General features: G+C 49.2%; 1 protein-coding gene across 3 annotated transcripts in view; it reads right to left on the reverse strand.

Moving 5' to 3' along the window:
* Nucleotides 1-9,868, reverse strand: part of LOC144733928 (guanine nucleotide exchange factor VAV2-like) — a 235,553-nt gene extending 225,685 nt beyond the window's left edge. For all 3 annotated transcript variants that reach the window (XM_078615947.1, XM_078615948.1, XM_078615946.1), the window contains exon 1: nucleotides 8,225-9,868. In XM_078615947.1, coding sequence (XP_078472073.1) covers nucleotides 8,225-8,425 — 201 coding nt within the window. In that variant the 5' untranslated portion in view covers nucleotides 8,426-9,868. The remainder of the gene's footprint in view (nucleotides 1-8,224) is intronic.
* Nucleotides 9,869-18,673: the final 8,805 nt, after the last annotated feature.

Below are 18,673 nucleotides of genomic sequence, written 5' to 3' on the forward strand. Positions count from 1 at the left end.
CATTTGTGGCCAGGTCGCCTCTGAAAAAGAGCTACATAGCTCAGTGGAGCCTTACCTGGTAAAAGAAAAAGTTTAGTACTTGGAAGAAGTGGTCATAACCTACAATTATTGTTTCGTGCTAATTTTTTTACACATGTTATTGTTTTAATTGCCTTCGAAGTTTTATGTTTGATTAAGAATACCCTAGTGCCCAAGGTAATACATGGTGGGTGGACGAAGTCTGGCACTTTTAACATCTAAACTGAAAACTAATTTCTTTAGAACTGCTCTTTGTGTTTAGTTTGTTGTCCTTCCCCCCCCCCGCACCTCCGACTAGCATGGTTGCCTACATATGGTGCGAAAGAAGTTCACCATCCCGTACACACAAGAATCGTAGTCTCAATAAACCAGGACTGCCAAAATATTTTCAGACGCCTGGGACAAAACACCAGATGAGGCCTCCTCTGAGCCCCCCCCCCCCACTGCCCTTTTGAGACTCCCTCGGATCTGAGGCCCAGGGCAAGATGTCTCACCTGCATCCCTCCTCCCCCCTCCTCCGAGGCTGCATTGGGATACTTGGCCATTTCTATTACGGAGCGTTGGGCTACTACACCACGTGGAGTCCCCGCATTAATTCCAAGCGTACGTAGGGCAGAACAACACAAAATCTCCGGACTGATAACACCCAAGAATCCCTCCGTGCATACCGCCTTCTTGTCCTGGCCCAACTCGCAGCTGGAGTGCGCGAGGCTTGCTATTTCACAAGCAGACTCCCATCCAAGCAGGAACCAGTTTCGACCCGGCTTTGCTTACGAGACCTGGCGCAATCAGGCACACTCAGTGTGATGCGATCGCACAGTCCGGCGCATTTATCACACGTAGGTTACTCTCGTGACGTGCGCGGTTAGGAAGCTGCGCGCACACCACACAGCGCTGCCGTGCCATGCTGGGACCCACTTTCTGACCTTTCCAGCATCCTCGTAATCATCCTAAGTGGCCTCACAACAGCGCCACAGCACGGATTACGGCTGATGGGCGGTGGGGGAGAAATGATTCTTAAACTCGTGAAACATTAACGAGCCGTTTTGGTTAACACGGGCAGCATCCAGCTTGCAAGCACAAGGTGGCAATGCAGCCTGCGTTCATTATTAATGCAGATGCCACTTTCCAACCTGGGAGCCCCCAACCTTGCCATCCCAAATAACAGCCTTTGAGATCCGCACGTGAACACGTGATTACATGCACCGTATATATGCGTGTTCACGTGCAGAAAAGCAAGCTGCACCCCCCCCACCCCAAAACATTGGGGTAATTTGATTATTTTTTAAATGTCCGTTCTAATCGAGAAGACAGTAATGCTACGGAGGACAGCAGTCTTGCGTAAGAATGTTACGAACGCGCCGCTGTACAACGGAAAGAGGATGCGCTGCGGAAGATGATTCTCAATGGCCGGCGGCATCTTCTCTCCTCTGGGTTTGTCCCTGTGACGCTACGGAGAGAACCCTTCTTCAGGAAGGTGACGTCCAAAAACTCGACCATGAATCACGTCTCCCGGAAGACGAGTGCATGTACCGGATTAAAATACATGCTGACCCCCACCCAAAATCATCTTTAAAATACAGGAGGATAAAAAGTGCATCTTGTGAGCCGCAGAGAGAATACGGTCGATGGGTGCTTGGCTGTGCATGAGACGTCGGTGGATTAGAGAAAATAGTGGCGGCTAGCGGTGGTGCAGCGGTTAGCGCGCTGCGCTTTGAACCCGGCGACCCGAGTTCGATTCCCGCTCATGGCCAACACCAGTGACGATTATCTAAACCGGTCCTGGGCCTCCTCCCCTCCATCGACTCAAATGTGTACCTGGTGCGATGTGTACAAATATTGCCACTAGGGAGACAAAGGCGGCCGGGCGTGATGCTGGCCACCCACGTGTGCCGTGCTGGCCTTCAATTATGTGCTCGCTAACAGCACTTGCCCCAAACGTCTGTTAAAGGCTATACGGTGGATCTTTGTCTTTGTTAGAGAACATATGCCGCAGGTCAATGAGGTAATTCAAAGTCTTGAGAAAAGTGAGTGTGGCTTGGGCAGGAGATGTCACTAGAAGGGCGGATGGCCGTTGGGGGTTCAAGAAGAGGAACGAAGTGGCCAGCCAAGGGACAAAACTCGTCCCAAGGTCACACCGAGGAGGATGGAGCGATGGAATCAGTTCGCGTGCAGGTGGCTGGGTAGATTTTCACGTCGCAGGAATCGTCGCGAGAGGCGGTGCGGCGGCTTGGGGGAGGCTTCATCCAGCAGTGGAATGACCACGGCCGGTGACGATGATGACAATGAGCAGTCTGAGGACTCAAGAGGCAACAGCTCTTGCAGGACAAGTCACGAGCTGAGCGGCGTCTGTCGCAGGCAGGGTTAACAAAACAACACGGTGTGCCGGGAGGCTCCGGTTCGTCTGTGTTTAGCCCGGCGCAGCTCCTCGCTCTCTCTCAGCCACGAGCCAAACGGCAACACAGGAAGTCGAATCTCCTCAAACTAAGAGCTCCCAGCATGCAGTGGTGGTGCCAGCCCATTTGGGAGCCCCTGGCATAAATTGTTTTTGGCAGCCCCCTCTTACGGTTGAACTCCCGCTGAGGGGACGGAAGATAATACAAACAAGAGGTTAGAGATGCGGTGCGGTGAGAGAAAAGTAGGGAAGTATGAACCAAAGACTGAGATGCAGTGAGATGAGAGACATAGAGATGAGACAGCCATGCTGCGAAATGACAGATGCAGGCTTGAGATGTAGTTGCTGAATTACAAACGATACGGGGATGGGAGAGATTAATTTGGGTTTTATGTTGATTAGCTTGTTATAATGTATTGGAGGGCCACAGGACAGACCCAGCAATACAATTAGACCTCACATTTTGAGGCGCCCAATGTTTTCATGAATTCAGGGCCCCCCTCGCTTCCTTTGAGCCTCTTGGGGCCACTCCGCCCTCGCTTACTTTGCTTCTGCCTCATGCGGCAACTGCCTACGCGGAGCGATATTGCCAGATCAGTCACAGCCGTACGAACCGCGGCGCGCCCACGTCGCCTGCTCGCTCTCCTCCTCCTCCTCGCCTTGCTGATATATTATTTTCAGAGAGATTTGCTCCGTGGGAAATGTACATTTCTTATGATTTGAATAATTTATGGAGACACAATGAAAGTAGGAGTGGGGTAGTGGGCGGGGGGGGGGACGGCGGTTGGCAGGAAGAACGCTTAAGAAGCAGCGAAATCCTAAGCACGGTCCCAAATGTATTATTTTAAGTAAGTATATGGTTTATCAATGCCAGCTCTCTCTCTCCCCATCATTCTTCCCCACCTCCCCGCCCCGCTCCATCTCCCTGGCCCGTCCTTCTCTGCTCCTGCCTTCCCTCTCTCGTAGAAATGCAAATTCCGCGGGTGAGCATTAAGTGCGGCTGCGAAGAGCGATGGACCGCAGCGTCTCCGTATGGACCGCGACGGCGATGCCATTGACGACGCTCGACTGCTCGGTTTCATATCCCGTTCTCCCCTCCTCTTGATCGCTTGCAGATTTGCCCATGCGTTGCGTGTACACGCAGAGCCCTCCTGTCAACCTCCGCCACGCACCATGCAGATCGTGGAGGTTACTACGGCCACGCTTTGCCACGCTCATCAATGTGGGTTGCAGCAGGCGGTGAGAATAGAGTTGGCAGCATAGAAGTACAGCACAACAATGGGCTTTGTTGCACTGCCCTCGAATGACAATGCGGCCCTGCAGCCTATAACCCCAGTTTTATGCATGGTGGTTGCACAGCCAAGCACTACGCAGGCTGAACCCTACTTAGTTTATGAATGCTGTTGAGCTCTGCAAGTGCATACCAGGTCAATTATTACAAAATTAAATACAAATTCGTAAACAATTTCTAACGAGTAAAAATGTTCGACTTCTGCTCAGCGGCAAGGATCTATGGTGAGATGTGTTATCTAAAATGGCACAAGCAATGCTTACCTTGCCTAGGAGTATGCTACGTATGTGTTATTTGCATTGCTAATGGTCCAGATTAACGCCGGAGTGGCAGCCAAAGCAATGGAAATGCGTCCGAGAGGGCGTCCACCGATGAGATGGATCGACGGCATCAGTTCGTGCGCAAGTGCTCGGTGGACTATTGCATCGCAGGATCGTGGCGAGTGACGGGGGGAGGCCTTCGTCCAGCAGTGGATGGCTGATGACAATGACATTATGCGCTACACTTGTAACCATCACAGTGTCCACAACAACACTGATTTGAAGGAAGAAAAAATGAAATAAACCCACCCCAAATGTGCATTATTTATTCAGTGCAGCGTCGTCAGTTCATGCATAATCCTCCCAATCCACGGACGCGATTAAATTGCAAAAGAGCACAGGTGCACATCCATTTGCTACAGCGGAGGCTAATTGGTCACGAAGAGACACAAGGAAATTAATGGGTCTGCAAAGCTGTGTCGGAGGCAGCGCACATTGTTATGCCAAACCGTACTCTTCATCTGTGTTCAGGAATCATTTAAAAGCTTTCTATAGATGCACGGGCCCGTGTACCGACCCAGATGATCAATAACACTCATCCCTACAGAGACCCGAATGACCAACCGCATCATATAGCTTACTACGTCCACCATCGTGTTATTTAATTCGCTGCAATTGTGAGCAGGGTGGCTGCCGTTTATCAAGATGGCGTTGAATTTGAGGGGTGGCAAGAACTTGCAGTTACTAAGTCGCAAATCAGACTCTCGCTGGGGACAGTTTTTAAGGACAATAATTGGAAAAGTCGGATTTGCGAACATCTATAGAAAATGCGAGTTGCGCCATGCCCATTTGGTCAAGCGGATACGTGATGGTCGGATAAGCAACATTTGACTTTACATTGCACGGGTCAGAGCGGGTTAAATTGCCCAAGCCTTGTCCTGAAGAGAAAAAACTATCTCCAAACCTACAAGCAGAATTCATACTGGAATAAAAAATTCCTCGGTACGGGTTGGAAGAGCTTTGCGAGAAACTGCAAGGCATCACTTTTGATGGCATGTGAGACCCGATTGTTAACAAGGCTAAGAAGAGGCTTTGCTCTCGGCTCCGCGAAGCGGGCACTTTTCAGAAGTGGCGTTAACGCTCTACGACAGGTGAAGAGGGAGGAGGCGTAGTGTGGGAACAGGCGTAACCCGGATTCCCCGTGTCAGTGTGGGACATCTCAGGTGGCATAGCGCGGTTGGCATGGGTCCTGGTGCGAGGAATGACACTTGGCCCTCCCCCAGTCGAATATTCCCCCTCTTGGAGCTGAGCACCTGGGCACCTCGGGCCAGTGGGCCCTGGTGCGGTTGCACCGCCTGTGCGCTCAAAGGCCACGCACACGACGCGACCCAGGCGGCAAGGCGGGCGGCGACCACCATCGTAACGGTCGCACCGGCGCGTCCGCTCGCGCCATCGATCACCGTGCGCGTCACGCGTCGCGTCGACTACAAGCCCCGTCTTCACCGCCACCACCACTGGCCCTGGTCCACCCTGCTCTGTCTGTGGTGACCCCGGCAATGCAGCAAACAGCACGGGCACAGACATCACGGCGACGAGACCTCAAAGCGAAAGACACGATGCAGAGTGGACAGGAACTTGCAGCGATGTCCTGAAAGTCCTGATTTGAGTACGTTTAGCGGGCGGAGACGTACAAATCAACATTAAGCAGCGTCGAGCTGCATTCATGTATGCAGTCATAAAGAAATCAACGGTTTCACCAGCGGCACAGCGTGGTTGGCATGGGCCCTGGCGCACGGAATAAAATCGCCCCCCCCCCCATTCCGCCCCCTCCCCTCTCCGTAGCCCCCCCGCGCTTTGGCCCCTCCAACCCATGGGGCCCAGGGCAGTTGCACCGCCCTGCACCAGGGAGAGTCACGCCGTTGCATCATTGCGAAAGAGTGTACCTGCAGCATACGGTCTAAAGAGCGTATCAGCCAGGCTCGTGTTTTAATTTCCTGGTGAGATAAGCGAGGGGGTTTTGTTATATTTTGTCGCATGCGTGTCAGCGAACGCACGGGCTGCATTCTGCAGTGACGCGGAGCGGGGTGGGGGGTTATTGCCACAGATAACAAAAGAGCAGCCTTCTTGCGAATTGTCTTCGGGTGGCCACAGGTGACATGAGGAAACTCGGCCACACAAACAGGCACGCGAGCTATCTCTTATACCCCCCACTCCCACTTCCCCCCGTGGACATTCACCATTTGCTTTGGGGACAATTGCTCTGACAGCACTTTTAGACGAGAGGAGCCATCAATCAGCCCAACTTTAGTTATTTCTATCACTTAGAAATGTTCCTAAATTTGACAGTGACGGAGGCTCACGGTGATCGGACGTTTATCAACGACGGCTTCTGTACGTCACAGGAGCTTATTGCTTGCAAATCGACAGATGGTATGCGGACTTAGTCGATATGAAGGGATGGTAGGTTATACAGCCCCGCGGCCAATGCAAATACAATGTGCCACTTCTCGGCACTATCCCTACCAATGTGCATGAGCGGCAAGTATTAAGGTCACTTGCCAAAATACGCCATCTGCTCGCGAGGGCATTAAAGACAGACCCTGTGGCATCTTTTCCAAACAAACAGCAATGTGTGTTGTTGGTATAAGCCAATTATTAAATCTGACAATTACCCACACCCCAATAACAACGCCCTTTCAAAAAGCTGTGGGTTAGCCTACAAATCAAAATAAACAGTCTAACTTAACAATTAAAGTAATTGACAGCAGTATTTTCACAATTATACGACGTGTATTCTGTCTAGATTTGAAGCTTTCGTGACTGCAAGGATTCATACTCTTTGGTTTTTTCGGTAAAGACACGTAGGTAAAAATTTAAATAAATGAAAACAACTAAATTCAATCACGACGTTTCGGGCGCAACACAAGCGTCCGTCATCAGGCGGGAAAGCGTGGCCTACTGCTGATGCAGACTGTTTTAATTTTATTTTATTTTTACCGACGTGACTTTACCGAAAAACCAAAGAAGACGTGTATTCTTTCGTGATTAATTTGTGCGGCAATCATGTATTGGTTCGAAATCCAGCTGATGGCTTCACGAGACGGCGATTGAGGCAGTTAATGTATTGCACAGTCAGAATAATTGGACAACTATGGCAGAATAGATTCCCACCCCACTAGGTACGATGAACTGTTGGCTCAATTGTTGGTAGCGATTACCTATTTAGGTCAGAATGGCACACTTTGAGATTTATTTGGTGTGCCCAGCCCCATCACATGTGCCATCCCTCCCATGCCATCTGCCAATGTTAGGCACACCACAGCATGTACTCATTTCTGATCGAGTCAACCTACAGGAGGTTCAGGTCAGGTTTAAACACTGAATTATCAATGTGTTTGGACTGCTGACCATCATGGCCAAGACCTTAACCGGGGTGGCTGAGCTTGTAAGACAAATACACACAGACAGACGCAACACCTGAGTGTTTGCCACTGAGAAGTACTGGTGATATAATCAGAAAATGTGTGCCAGGATAGCCACAGGCAGGTCCGAATGGAGGGTCACAGGACAGACCCAGACATTGTGGGTTTTATAACAAGCCAGGGTGAATGGCAATTACATCACCTGTAATTCCAACCGTGCCAAGTCTTATTTTAATAATTCACCAAACGACTGCCAGAAAATAACACGCACATCGATACAATAACATCCCCAAGTTTCCGATTTAAGCGTATAAACAATAAACTCAAAAGCGCTATTCTGGAAGCATACACGCACGGGTGTGTGTGTGTGTATATACAAAAGGACATACACACAGACCCTTGGGCACAACCGCTGGCACCCAACGCCAAATGATAACGGGCGCTACTGCAGACGAGCGCTGTGGTTGTTGCGTGGTCAGTACCACGCCCGGCCGCTTTTGTATCTCCCGTGCTGCCAATGTGAACACACAGCGCCAAGGTACTATATATATAACTCATTAAAGGCCGAGATAGAACACAAGTTCTCGACACAACTCAGATGGCACACGGTTCGTCGCCCAAGGCGCTGAACCACCGCGAATAGAGCCCAACTGCACGTTGCCCCGCACCTCCGATTAATTCGCACGGTTGGCTACGTACGGTGCGAAAGAAGTGCAACATACGTAGAGGATTTGCTCAGCGTTACGTTGTTTATTTCTTCTTATCGCAGAGCCTTTTGGCTTGCGCAGAATTCCGGCTTGACCGCGTGGCCGCGTAAAACCAAACTCGGTCCGCTCACCTGTGACATCTGCGGGCGGAGGTTGATCTCCTTGAGGTTGATGGACTCCGGGTTGAGGTTGTGCAGCAGCTGGCAAAGTAAGACTCCATCTCTGAGCGCTTGGGCCAGATCAAAGACCTCGTCGGAGCGGGTGACTCGATGGCTCACGGGAAGGACCTTGCAGTCGATGAGCCATCGGCAGCATTGCCTCCACTCCTCCATGCTGGCCAGCGTGCGATGATGATGCTGATGGTGGTGGTGCTGGTGGAGGAGGAGGGGATGGAGATGTCGGGAAGGAGGGAGGCTGGCAGGGGGGGGGAGGGTGATTGATGGGATGAGTTAAGAAAAGTTTAACGGATGATGACGCGAAACTGCGACTCGCGTTCGTCTGCACCACACCCGAGCCCCTTCGACGCAGTTAATTAGTGGAAGTCTTCTTCTCGCGTTTGTTGAGGGGGGGGGTCTTGCGTCTGTCGACGGTGCGCGTTGTAGATTGAGTGTTGGTGTTCAGCGTTGAGCTTGCGGTCAGTCTTGCGGGGCGAGTAAGATGTTGTGTCACTGCGGTTGAGTGCAGCGCAGCAAGTGGGACCGCGAAATGTTTTCCCGAACAAAAAAAGTTTGCGCTTTTTGCCGAGTCCAAACCCGGACGAGCGCAGCTTTGCGTCCAAGTCTTCAGCGCATCCCGTTCGTCGTAGTCGACTCCCGGTGATGGGTCGTCGATGAACACATACAAGGGAGAATCAGAGAAATCCTCCAAATGTTGAAGTTCACTCTTCTCGCGGGTGTGTCCCGAGCGAGCACTCGCAAAGACTGCTGCAGTGAGCGCGCGTGTTGTGTGTGTGGTGTCGTGTGGTGTGTGTTGTGTGTGTGGTGTTGTGTGTGTGTTGTGTGGGTGGTGTGTGGTGTGGTGTGTGTGTGTGGTGTGGGTTGCGTGTGGTGTGGGTGTGTGTTGTGTGTATGGTTTGTGTGTGTGGTTTGTGTGTGTGGTGTGTGATGTTGGTGGTGTTGTGTGTGGTGTGTGTTGTGGGGGTGGTGTGTGTTGTGTGTGGGTGGTGTGTGTTGTGTGTGGGTGGTGTGTGTTGTGTGTGTGTGGTGTGTGTGGTATTGTGTGGTGTGTGGCGTGTTGGGGCAGGCTGTAAGTAGATCTAAACAAGCTTGCCTGTTAGTCCACACACACACACTGCGGCTTCCTCCTGAAGTCCACTTTCCCGTGGCAAGAAGCAGCAGCAGGCGGAATGAGTTATTCACGCGCACGGGAGGATCTTCTTCTCCTGCTCGCACGGAAAGCGGCACGGGCGAGACGAGGCGGCGAGACGGCCTCCCGATCTCTCCGGGCGCCTTTATGACCGGCGCATCGTCGCCGAGGAGAGCGGCGACGATGAAAGCGAGGAGGAGGAGGCAAGAGTCATGTCGAGAAGAAGTGATGTCGCTCTTGCCGGAGTGAGTTGGCGGTGGCGCGTGGCTGGATGTGCCGCTAGCAGCACTTGCCCCAACACTCTGAGTCTATGCGGGGTGGGTGGTGCTGGTGGTGCTGGTGGTGGTCTTTGTCTATGGGTGGATGATGGCTGAGAGAGCAAGACAACCACAACTGTACTGCAGAACCATCACCAACAGCGGCGGCAGCAGCGGCGGCACTTGGATCGCATCTCTCCAGACTGGGCGGGAGAGTGGGTGGAGGATGGGGGAGCGGGGAGGGTGGGGGGGGAGTTGGGGGGAGGTGGGGGCTGTGGTGGGGGGGAGGTGGTGGGGGGTGTGGGGAGGGGGTGTGGGGGGGGTGCTTCCCTCTGCAGGGCGAGGGACAACGCCAGGGACGAGGGGTGGTGGTGGGAGCGGCGTCACGGCACGGAGCGGCAAATCAAGAGCGGAGTCTGCAATGACGATGGAAGCGAGGGGGGGGGGCGCCCCCACCGATCATCATCGTCGCGTCGCTCGCTCCGCAGTTGCTGGCAACGCGTCTCTCCCCCCCCCCCCCCGTTGGTGTTGGGTGGGGAGCGGTGGCGCAGCGGTTAGCGCGCTGCGCCGACGAAACCCCGTACGGGGCCAACCCCGAGTTGGTTGGATTCTCGGCTCACGGTCACCAGCACCGGGCGGACGATTGTCGAAGCGAGGTCCTGGGCCTCCCCGAGGTCGACTCAGCCTTAAATAAGTGCACGGGGCATTGTGTGTGAACGTCGCCACGAGGGAGACAAAGGCGGCCCCGAGGTGGTGCTGGCCACCAAGCGTGTGGACCTCAATAGAAGCTAGCGAACAGCATTTGCCCCAACAGTCTCATTGTGTCAAGGCGAGACGTCTGCGATGCACGTCTATAATGGTAAACACGTTTGTGTATTTGTGCCCGTACCGTGTCTCTTGCGTGTATTTTGTAGGCGCGTGATACGAAGGACAATCATTAGAAGTGAGGCAGTGAAGATTTGCCACCTGAGTTCGATCCCTAACCACAGCCAACGCCAGTGGCACCCGACTCCCCTTCAACCAGCGCTGACCAGCCTGGTGAAGTATGGACATCACCGACAGCAGAACGTGGGGAGGGGTTTTTTGTTTGTTAAATCCTTATTTAAATCTATAGGGTTATGAATTATTGAATCCGTGTTCCATCAGCAACACACAGACGGTTGTGAGTTATGTAAATGCTATGATATGCAGTATTTGAACGGCCTAGAAAGATGCAATTTGACACTCAGTCGATGCTTACTCATAGAAACAATGTACACAATACTGTATATCAATTTAAGAGCAAGACTTGTAAAAAAAAATGCATTCAGTGCCAAATCTTCGTGATATTTACGACAGTACATCAATGTATCCGGATTCGTATTTGATAAAATACAAAAAAGTGAGCAAAAGTCCGCTACCAGTTGCGAAAATCATTTCCGACAATAATCACCCAGATTTGTCTGTCCGTCCCGCGCGTGACGTCACTCCACATGAGCCCCCCCGGCGTGACGTCATTCCACATGAGACCCACCCCCCTCATTAATATTCATGAGTGGGTGGATTTTTACACGAACGAAGAGGAAGGTCGTGCTGAATTAAATAATTTATTACGCAAAGTCGCTTCAAATATGATGTTTCTTCACAGAAAGTTACGGTAAAAAATAAATCTACGCAGCACAGTGCTACATCCGTGCGTGACGTTACTGCAAACCCCCCCCCCCTTCATCAATATTCATGCCCGCGTGAAAATGTACGTGACGTCACTCCACATGCCGCACCCCTCCCCAATAACCATTAGCGGGTGACGTCACTCCACATGGGGCAACCCCCCCCCCCTCATTAATAATCATGAGCTGAACAATTTTTCTGTTGAATATTTCACATTTACTGCAATATACACCCGTCCTTGGACGGGCAAGTATAACAATAACAATCTTTGTTTTGCTGGAATTTGTTGGTGGCCATGCAAGCGAGGTAGCCAGTGTTGGTGAGTCACAAAACAGATGTTGTGAAACTCCCAATTCCTGTGGGCGTCCAGGATGAGCCGTACCCTGGCTCGCCAGGAGAAGGCAGTACAGCAAAGGGTGGACCACAGTTATACGTCCCATCTGTTATTTTGAGTTATGAATGTAGGGGGTTCTTAAACTATGAACTAAAACTTTTTATTTTATTTTACCATATAGCTCTTTTTTCAGAAGCGACCTGGCCACAAACGATAGCTCAACTCAGCGGCTTATCACGCGGAAATGTACAGCAGCCAAATACTCTAAACGCGTGGATGTTGATTCTAAATGTGGAGGGGAAACCCGGACGACCCGGAGAAAAATCCACGCGACCACAGGGAGAGAGAGAGAGAAACGCAAACACCAAATATACAGCAGGCGTCAGAGTCAGGATCGAACCCACGACCTCCTGTATACGAGGCGAGGTAGCTAACATCTCATCGCCACCGTGGCGTGCCGATATTGCGTTGCTCCCTCGCACGCGTGGGTTTTCTCCAGGTGATCCGGTTTCCTCCCACGTGTAGAACAATATAATCCCACTCATAAATAGACTAGAAACATGAACATTTCAGAGGGCTCCAGAGCTTGGGCAATTGTTGGCCTTCCCGCTTGTGCGTGACTCCTCGTCGGCGATTGTGAGATGCGATCTGCACGAGCGAGGAGAGTCACGTGGCGTCTTTCAAACCCCTGCGTTGGGATTGTACGTGGGGTTTGGTCCGTTGAAAAGGTTGGGAACCCTTACACAAACACACGATTCATTTAAACGGTATGTGTAATTTGTAATTATATATATAATTATGACAATGCACTTGAACCAAACATCTTATCAAATAAAATGCATTTCTCATAGCAAGTATTTGTGTGTGTAGTGTAGCGGGGAGTGGTAGTGTAGTGCTTAGCGCACTACGAACCTGGCCACCCGAGTTCGATTCCCGCCAACACCAGTGACGATTATCTGAACCAGTCCTGGGCCTCCCCTAGGTCGACTCTGCCTCAAATGAGTACCTGGTGCGGTGTGTAAACATCGGCACTGGGGAGACAAAGGCGGCCGGGCGTGGTGCTGGCCACCCACCCCCTCGTGTGCCGTTCCGGCCTTCATTAGGTGCTAGCAAACAGCACTTGCCCCTAAAGTCTGTGAAGGCGATACAGGGGGTCTTTGTCTATTTGTAATATTTGTGCACCTAGCCTGGCACAATTGCTATGGTCACGTCACTGCGGCTTCGTGGCGAATGGCGGTTATAATATTCGTGATGGTTTACAAAATTAGTAAGTACTGCATAGCGAATGCTGTTCTGTATTTTTTTAAATCAATGTAATGTACAGATATATGGCAACAATGATGTCAATTGGCTTGATCAATGATGAGACGATCACTGCCAACACAGTAATTCATATAATCGAGGCCTATGACCAATTCAGAAACTAAGCAGAGTAAAGCCTGGTGGATAGGTGTTATCGGCTGTGAGCAGCAGAGAGAAGTACAACAACATCCATTGTTACTTCTGTGCTTCCACATGCTACCCGTATAGCGAAATGTTTATGTGTAAGCCCTCAACCAGCAGTGGATTAATGTGTTCGTCTAATTACCACACGCATTAGTGGATGATCCCCCCCCTACCCTCCTGCCTGTCCACCAATGTTTGCTTGACCACACTCAACTCTCAAAATTTGGGGAAACGGAAATGTGTTGTCATTGCTTTCCATCGGTTATGTTATTAATAGGGACGAGTCATTAGCAGTGTGGGTCACCGCAGACAAAGCAATGCGCATTGCTCCAATAAGGAATAGCCATGCTCTGTCATTACATCCAGAAGCAGTGAAGGAGAGAGAATGGCCAGGCCAAGAGTTCACGCCGGCGTATCGACCAAAGCAGCTCGGCTTAATGGGACCGCACAATTAACGATGGTGTGTGTGTGTCTTGGTTACAGGCTTACGGCTGTACTCACGCTCAGGCTGAAATGAATGAACCCATCATTCCAATAATGGTCCGTTGAGCCATTGGCCCATGCTAACAATGCTCGTTTCGTATAATTCCATGTCGAGATCACAAACATGGAGCAAAGATAGCAGAGTCAACGTGGTACCTTTCGTATGAGAAGCATGCCATAAAGTGTATTATATATGCGTGTAATATCGAATATCATTTTGAATAAAAACGAATGTGGTATCAGAATAGGAAGTGTGCACTGTCAGACGGTGTTTACGATGCGATGTATGCGTATGGTGTATTCTTCCCATGAATATAATAATACTTGCTCATGGTGGATGCGAGTCGCATTTGCTACCCCTGGTGGTACAAACCAACTCCCTCGGTTTATGGACGAACATACAAGATATAATAGATACATTATTAAACTAAACTTTTTATGTTACCAGCTATATAGCTCGTTTTCAGAAGCGACCTGGCCACAAATGATCGCTCAACGAAGTGGCTTATGCGTACATTTATAGCAGCCAAATACTCTAAATGTATAATCTAAATGTATCATCTAAATGTGGAGGGAAACATCGGACGACCCGGGCAAAAAATCCACGCCACCACGGGGAGAAAATGCAAACTCCAAATATACAGCAGGCGTCAAGGAATCGGGATCGAACCCACGACATCCTATATACCACGTAAGGTAGTTAACATCTCGCTGTGTGATGGCTGCACACAGCTAGGGCAAAATTACGTTTATTAACCATCGCCCATGCCTGATGCCAAACGCTCCATTGTTATTCACCTTGGTTATTTCAGTTCTAGTTTAACATGTATACAAACGAATTTGTAAAGCGAAATCAGAGTTACAATGAGAAATTCGATTTTATTTTCTGCAGATAGCTGGTAGTAATACACAGGACGATATGGCTTGAATTGCCAAATGACCTCTAAGATCTACATGGGTATTGCATTTCAACCATTATAAAGCAGTATACCGTAAAGTATATATGTTGGGATGGTCCTCAAAGTCCGAGGCTGCAGATCCAAAAGCTCTGCGTTATGCTTGCCGCCAGTTCAAGTCATCTGATTGTACACTGCATACAATTACAATATGGGTGTATATGCCATATAAATGCTCGAAATACAGTAATGAACGGAAAAAGTGGGTGTATTTATTTTGTAGACAAAAAGAGATAGCCAAGGGCAAGAGGAAACAAAGTAGGTTTTTAAAACTGGGCTTGAACAGGGGCAGGAAATCACCAGCACGGATAATTGGGGGCAAAGGGAGTTTCAGACGATGTGGTCAGCAGAGGAGAATAAGCAACCTCCCAATGAGCGAAGATTGACTGGTCGCTTAAATAGCTACGCCTTGTGTTATACTCAAGCCCACATTCATACACACGCAATCACGTGATGCTGAAAATACTGCGAGCAATATCAGCGGCTGCTGAGATGATGATGCTGTGAATAGCGGAGACTCTCCAGCCAGTGTCGGAAGAACCGCGACCCAATCCGACGATTACACGTGGCCCTCCTTCCGTGCAGGTGTAGTGGGCCGCTGTAGAGCAAACCTCAGCAAGTGGGGACCATCTCCAGCCAGGCCCAGGGGAGGGAACTGCGCGGTCTGTGGCGAGGAGCAGACACATGGATGCCTCTACCCCCCCCCCCCCCCCACCTGCTTCAGTGTCGTCTGCTAGCTGAAGGCCGTGCACGACTCGTGGTTGAAGGCATCCGCCACTGACCCAGCGTGACTGAAGACCCGTGGCCCCACTAACGGTCACCATCGATGCGTCTAAATTGGTACGATAGTCACGCAATGACGTCGATGATGATGCAAATGCAGCAAGGACCATATTCAAATCTTGACAAAATCGTAAAAAAAAACATCACCTGGGTGATTCTTTTTTTACCCCCAATGTTGATGATGATGTGCGACATGAGCTCATCTCACCAGAAATCGGATGGAATGGAAGAATTGTGAACGTGTGAAAGTGTATTGGCGTTCAGAGTTAAATATGGATGGGTGGCAGTGCCATAATTTATGACACAGCATGTATCATTTACGAATGGAAAAATAGCATCAAAGCCCACGGTATAATGTAACAAGTATAATTAAGTTAAAACCCCGAATGCGATTTTCGTTAATGTACTCATTTACGACGTAACTTAATTGTTGCACTGTAACGCTCCGTTGTCATTGGTCACGTGTGCGTTGTTGTGAACACTATTTAATTTAGAGATCCTTGTAAAAAGGACGTCATGGGCTCACATAATAGTAATACATCACCTTCCTTCTCATTTTACCACAATTCTGTTTAATATTTTAGTCTATTGGCCTCATAGGGTTATGTTAAGCTGTAGATGTACTGCCCTGCTGTTGTACATCTGCAGAGGCAGGTTTGCGAATACAAATACTGCTGGATAACCAGATCTTGTTGGTAAGTTCCCTCTACGCACGCCACGTTGCATATACAAGTCAACGACTGATTATTTTTCTCTAAAAACGACCTTTTATTATTGTACCAGGCAAGCCCCACCGAGCCGTGGAGCTCTTTTTCAGAAGCAACCTGGCGATCACAAACGATAGCTCAACGAATCAAAGGCACTCGTCTTAAAAGCAAAACAAATGTATAACATCTTCTTGGTTCTTTCGGTAAAGTCACGTAGAAGGGAAATAATAAAATAATAAAAATAAAACATAATAAAATAATTCTCACGACGTTTCGGCCACAATGCAAGCAGCCGTCCTCAGGTGAAGAACAGGTCTGTCGGGAAGACAGCGTCTGAATGAAACACCCCAGGCTTGGAGCATATATTTAAGCTGGGTTGAAGGGAGAAGAGCGCCTTGACAAAATAATTTGCATATCAAGAGGAATTTAGCATATTTATGGGAAATGCAGATATGGGATTAGTCACTACTTGTGAAATGCGTAGGAGGTGGGCTGGGGGTTTCAAAGTCATATTATGCCCGTGCATTATGCAGGATTAGCAGCATCAAAGGGAGGGGATAGGGGTAGCATTAATTAAGGGAAGGAATGTTAATAATATGTAGCTGCAGTAACTAAACCACCACGTAAAAAACTAAAGTATAAACTACATAGTATCATCAGTATACTAAATATATTCTCCAATAAGCTGAGCTACTAACAATAAGTAATACATTACAATTCCATGTCGCAAAAAATATAATATGCTTCCAGCTAAACTTTTTCTCTTACATCACACGGGTCTACCCCGTACTATATACTGCCATAGACAAACCAACATTAAATTATATACTGTATTACTATACACCACCCTACACCAGGGGTCGGCAACCTACGGCTCCGGAGCCGCATGCGGCTCTTTACGGGCTGCTTCTTGACAATATGTACGTATGTACAGTATGTACATAGATGCATTGCGGCTCTTGAAATACTGAATTTTGTACCGAATTGGAAAGAAATGGCTCTTCTTGTTATTTTGGTTGCCGACCCCTGCCCTATACCTTCGACTATACATTGTAATATTACACTATGTATTATTCTACCCAGCCTGGTGGTGTTTCATTCAGACGCTGTCTTCCCGACAGACCTGTTCTTCACCTGAGGACGGCTGCTTGCGTTGTGGCCGAAACGTCGTGAGAATTATTTTATATGTTTTATTTTTATTATTTCCCTTCTACGTGACTTTACCGAAAGAACCAAGAAGATGAATCCCTGCATTCACGAAAGCTTTAAATCGAAATTTAAATGTATAAAAGGCAGCGTTATGGGCGACGGGCCTTCTCCATCTGTGCTATAAATAAGGCTCATTGCCCAACACGCTGCCTATTCGTTCTTTTTTGTTTCTTGTTAATGCCACGATGTTATTGATGAACGTGTTGTTGTTGTTTTTTTTTATCTCAAAGTAAATGTTTAAACTTACTTGGACAGGACGCATCGTGAAACGTAAGGATGGCCGATAGATGAGAGAATGGCAGACACGAGTGAATGATGCAACCCCCTGCGAGGCGATGAGATGAGTCCACGTGTAGCAGTGAGATGGATGACAGCGGCACTGGAACTCCAGGGATGGTGACGGCTTGTGGCGGCCTTCAGCCAACAGTTTATAGACAATGGCTACTGATTGTTGGTTGTCTACTATGCCTGTTATTTAATTAGCCATGCGGTCAACCGACTCCTGGTTTCGTCATTTAAGTGACAATCTGGTATAGGTCACTGCACCACACATCGTCATGTAAAGCCCCTCTGTCAATCCACTGCTGGATGAAAACCTTCCCATACCATGTCTGTCATGGTGGTTGTTTGGACATAATTCAGCATGCTGGTCAGTGTGTGCTGGTCAAGATGGGGGAAGCATCACATCGCAGTGAAACGATGGCTTTGCTGGACTGCCCTCTTCTGATCACCACTGGTCACTCATCCAAGAACTATCCCATCTCTTTTGTTTACGATCAGAGGAAACAAGAAGATGCTCGGTGTAGTCGGCACTTTGCTTCGTTCATCATTTCGTTTTTTTTATGCTTTGCTTTATGTAACCACCCCCCCCCTTTTTTTTAAATGAAATATTTCACGATATATTTCACGCTCTGCTCTGCTTACTCCTTCCCTCTCTCTCTACCCCCTCTCCCGTCACAAACCGACTTAGCTTCTGAGATCTGGCGCATTGGAGGTGATGAGGTCAGTGGCACACACACGCCGTAGCATCGCTCGAAAACGACCACGTGGAGCAGCGAACGACCAACACGCCATTAGCGCGTGTGCATGCATACACACGCCCTACAGGCAAGACAGATACAAACCTCTCGCGCTACGCTTATAAGGGGCCGTCCATAAATGACGTCACGCGATTTTGGACGATTTTTGACCCCCCCCCCCCCGTCGTCATACGGCGTCACAAAAAGTCAGACCCCCCCTCAAATATGACGTCACAAAGCTCTGCCCCCCCCCCAAAACCATATTTCCATTTTGAAAATAAAACATGCTTCAAATCGCTTTAAACTATTGTCATTGTAGTGCGTATTTAATGTGGCGCTGCACTCTGATGTTGTTGGAGAAAACATTTATTAAAAAGTCTATTTAATTAAGTAGAACGTGTTGTCTATATTCATTTAAAGTTGCGCATTTT

This window comes from Lampetra planeri, chromosome 49 (genome assembly GCF_965212315.1).
Source record: "Lampetra planeri chromosome 49, kcLamPlan1.2.h2, whole genome shotgun sequence".
In the NCBI taxonomy this organism is placed as follows: domain Eukaryota; kingdom Metazoa; phylum Chordata; class Hyperoartia; order Petromyzontiformes; family Petromyzontidae; genus Lampetra; species Lampetra planeri.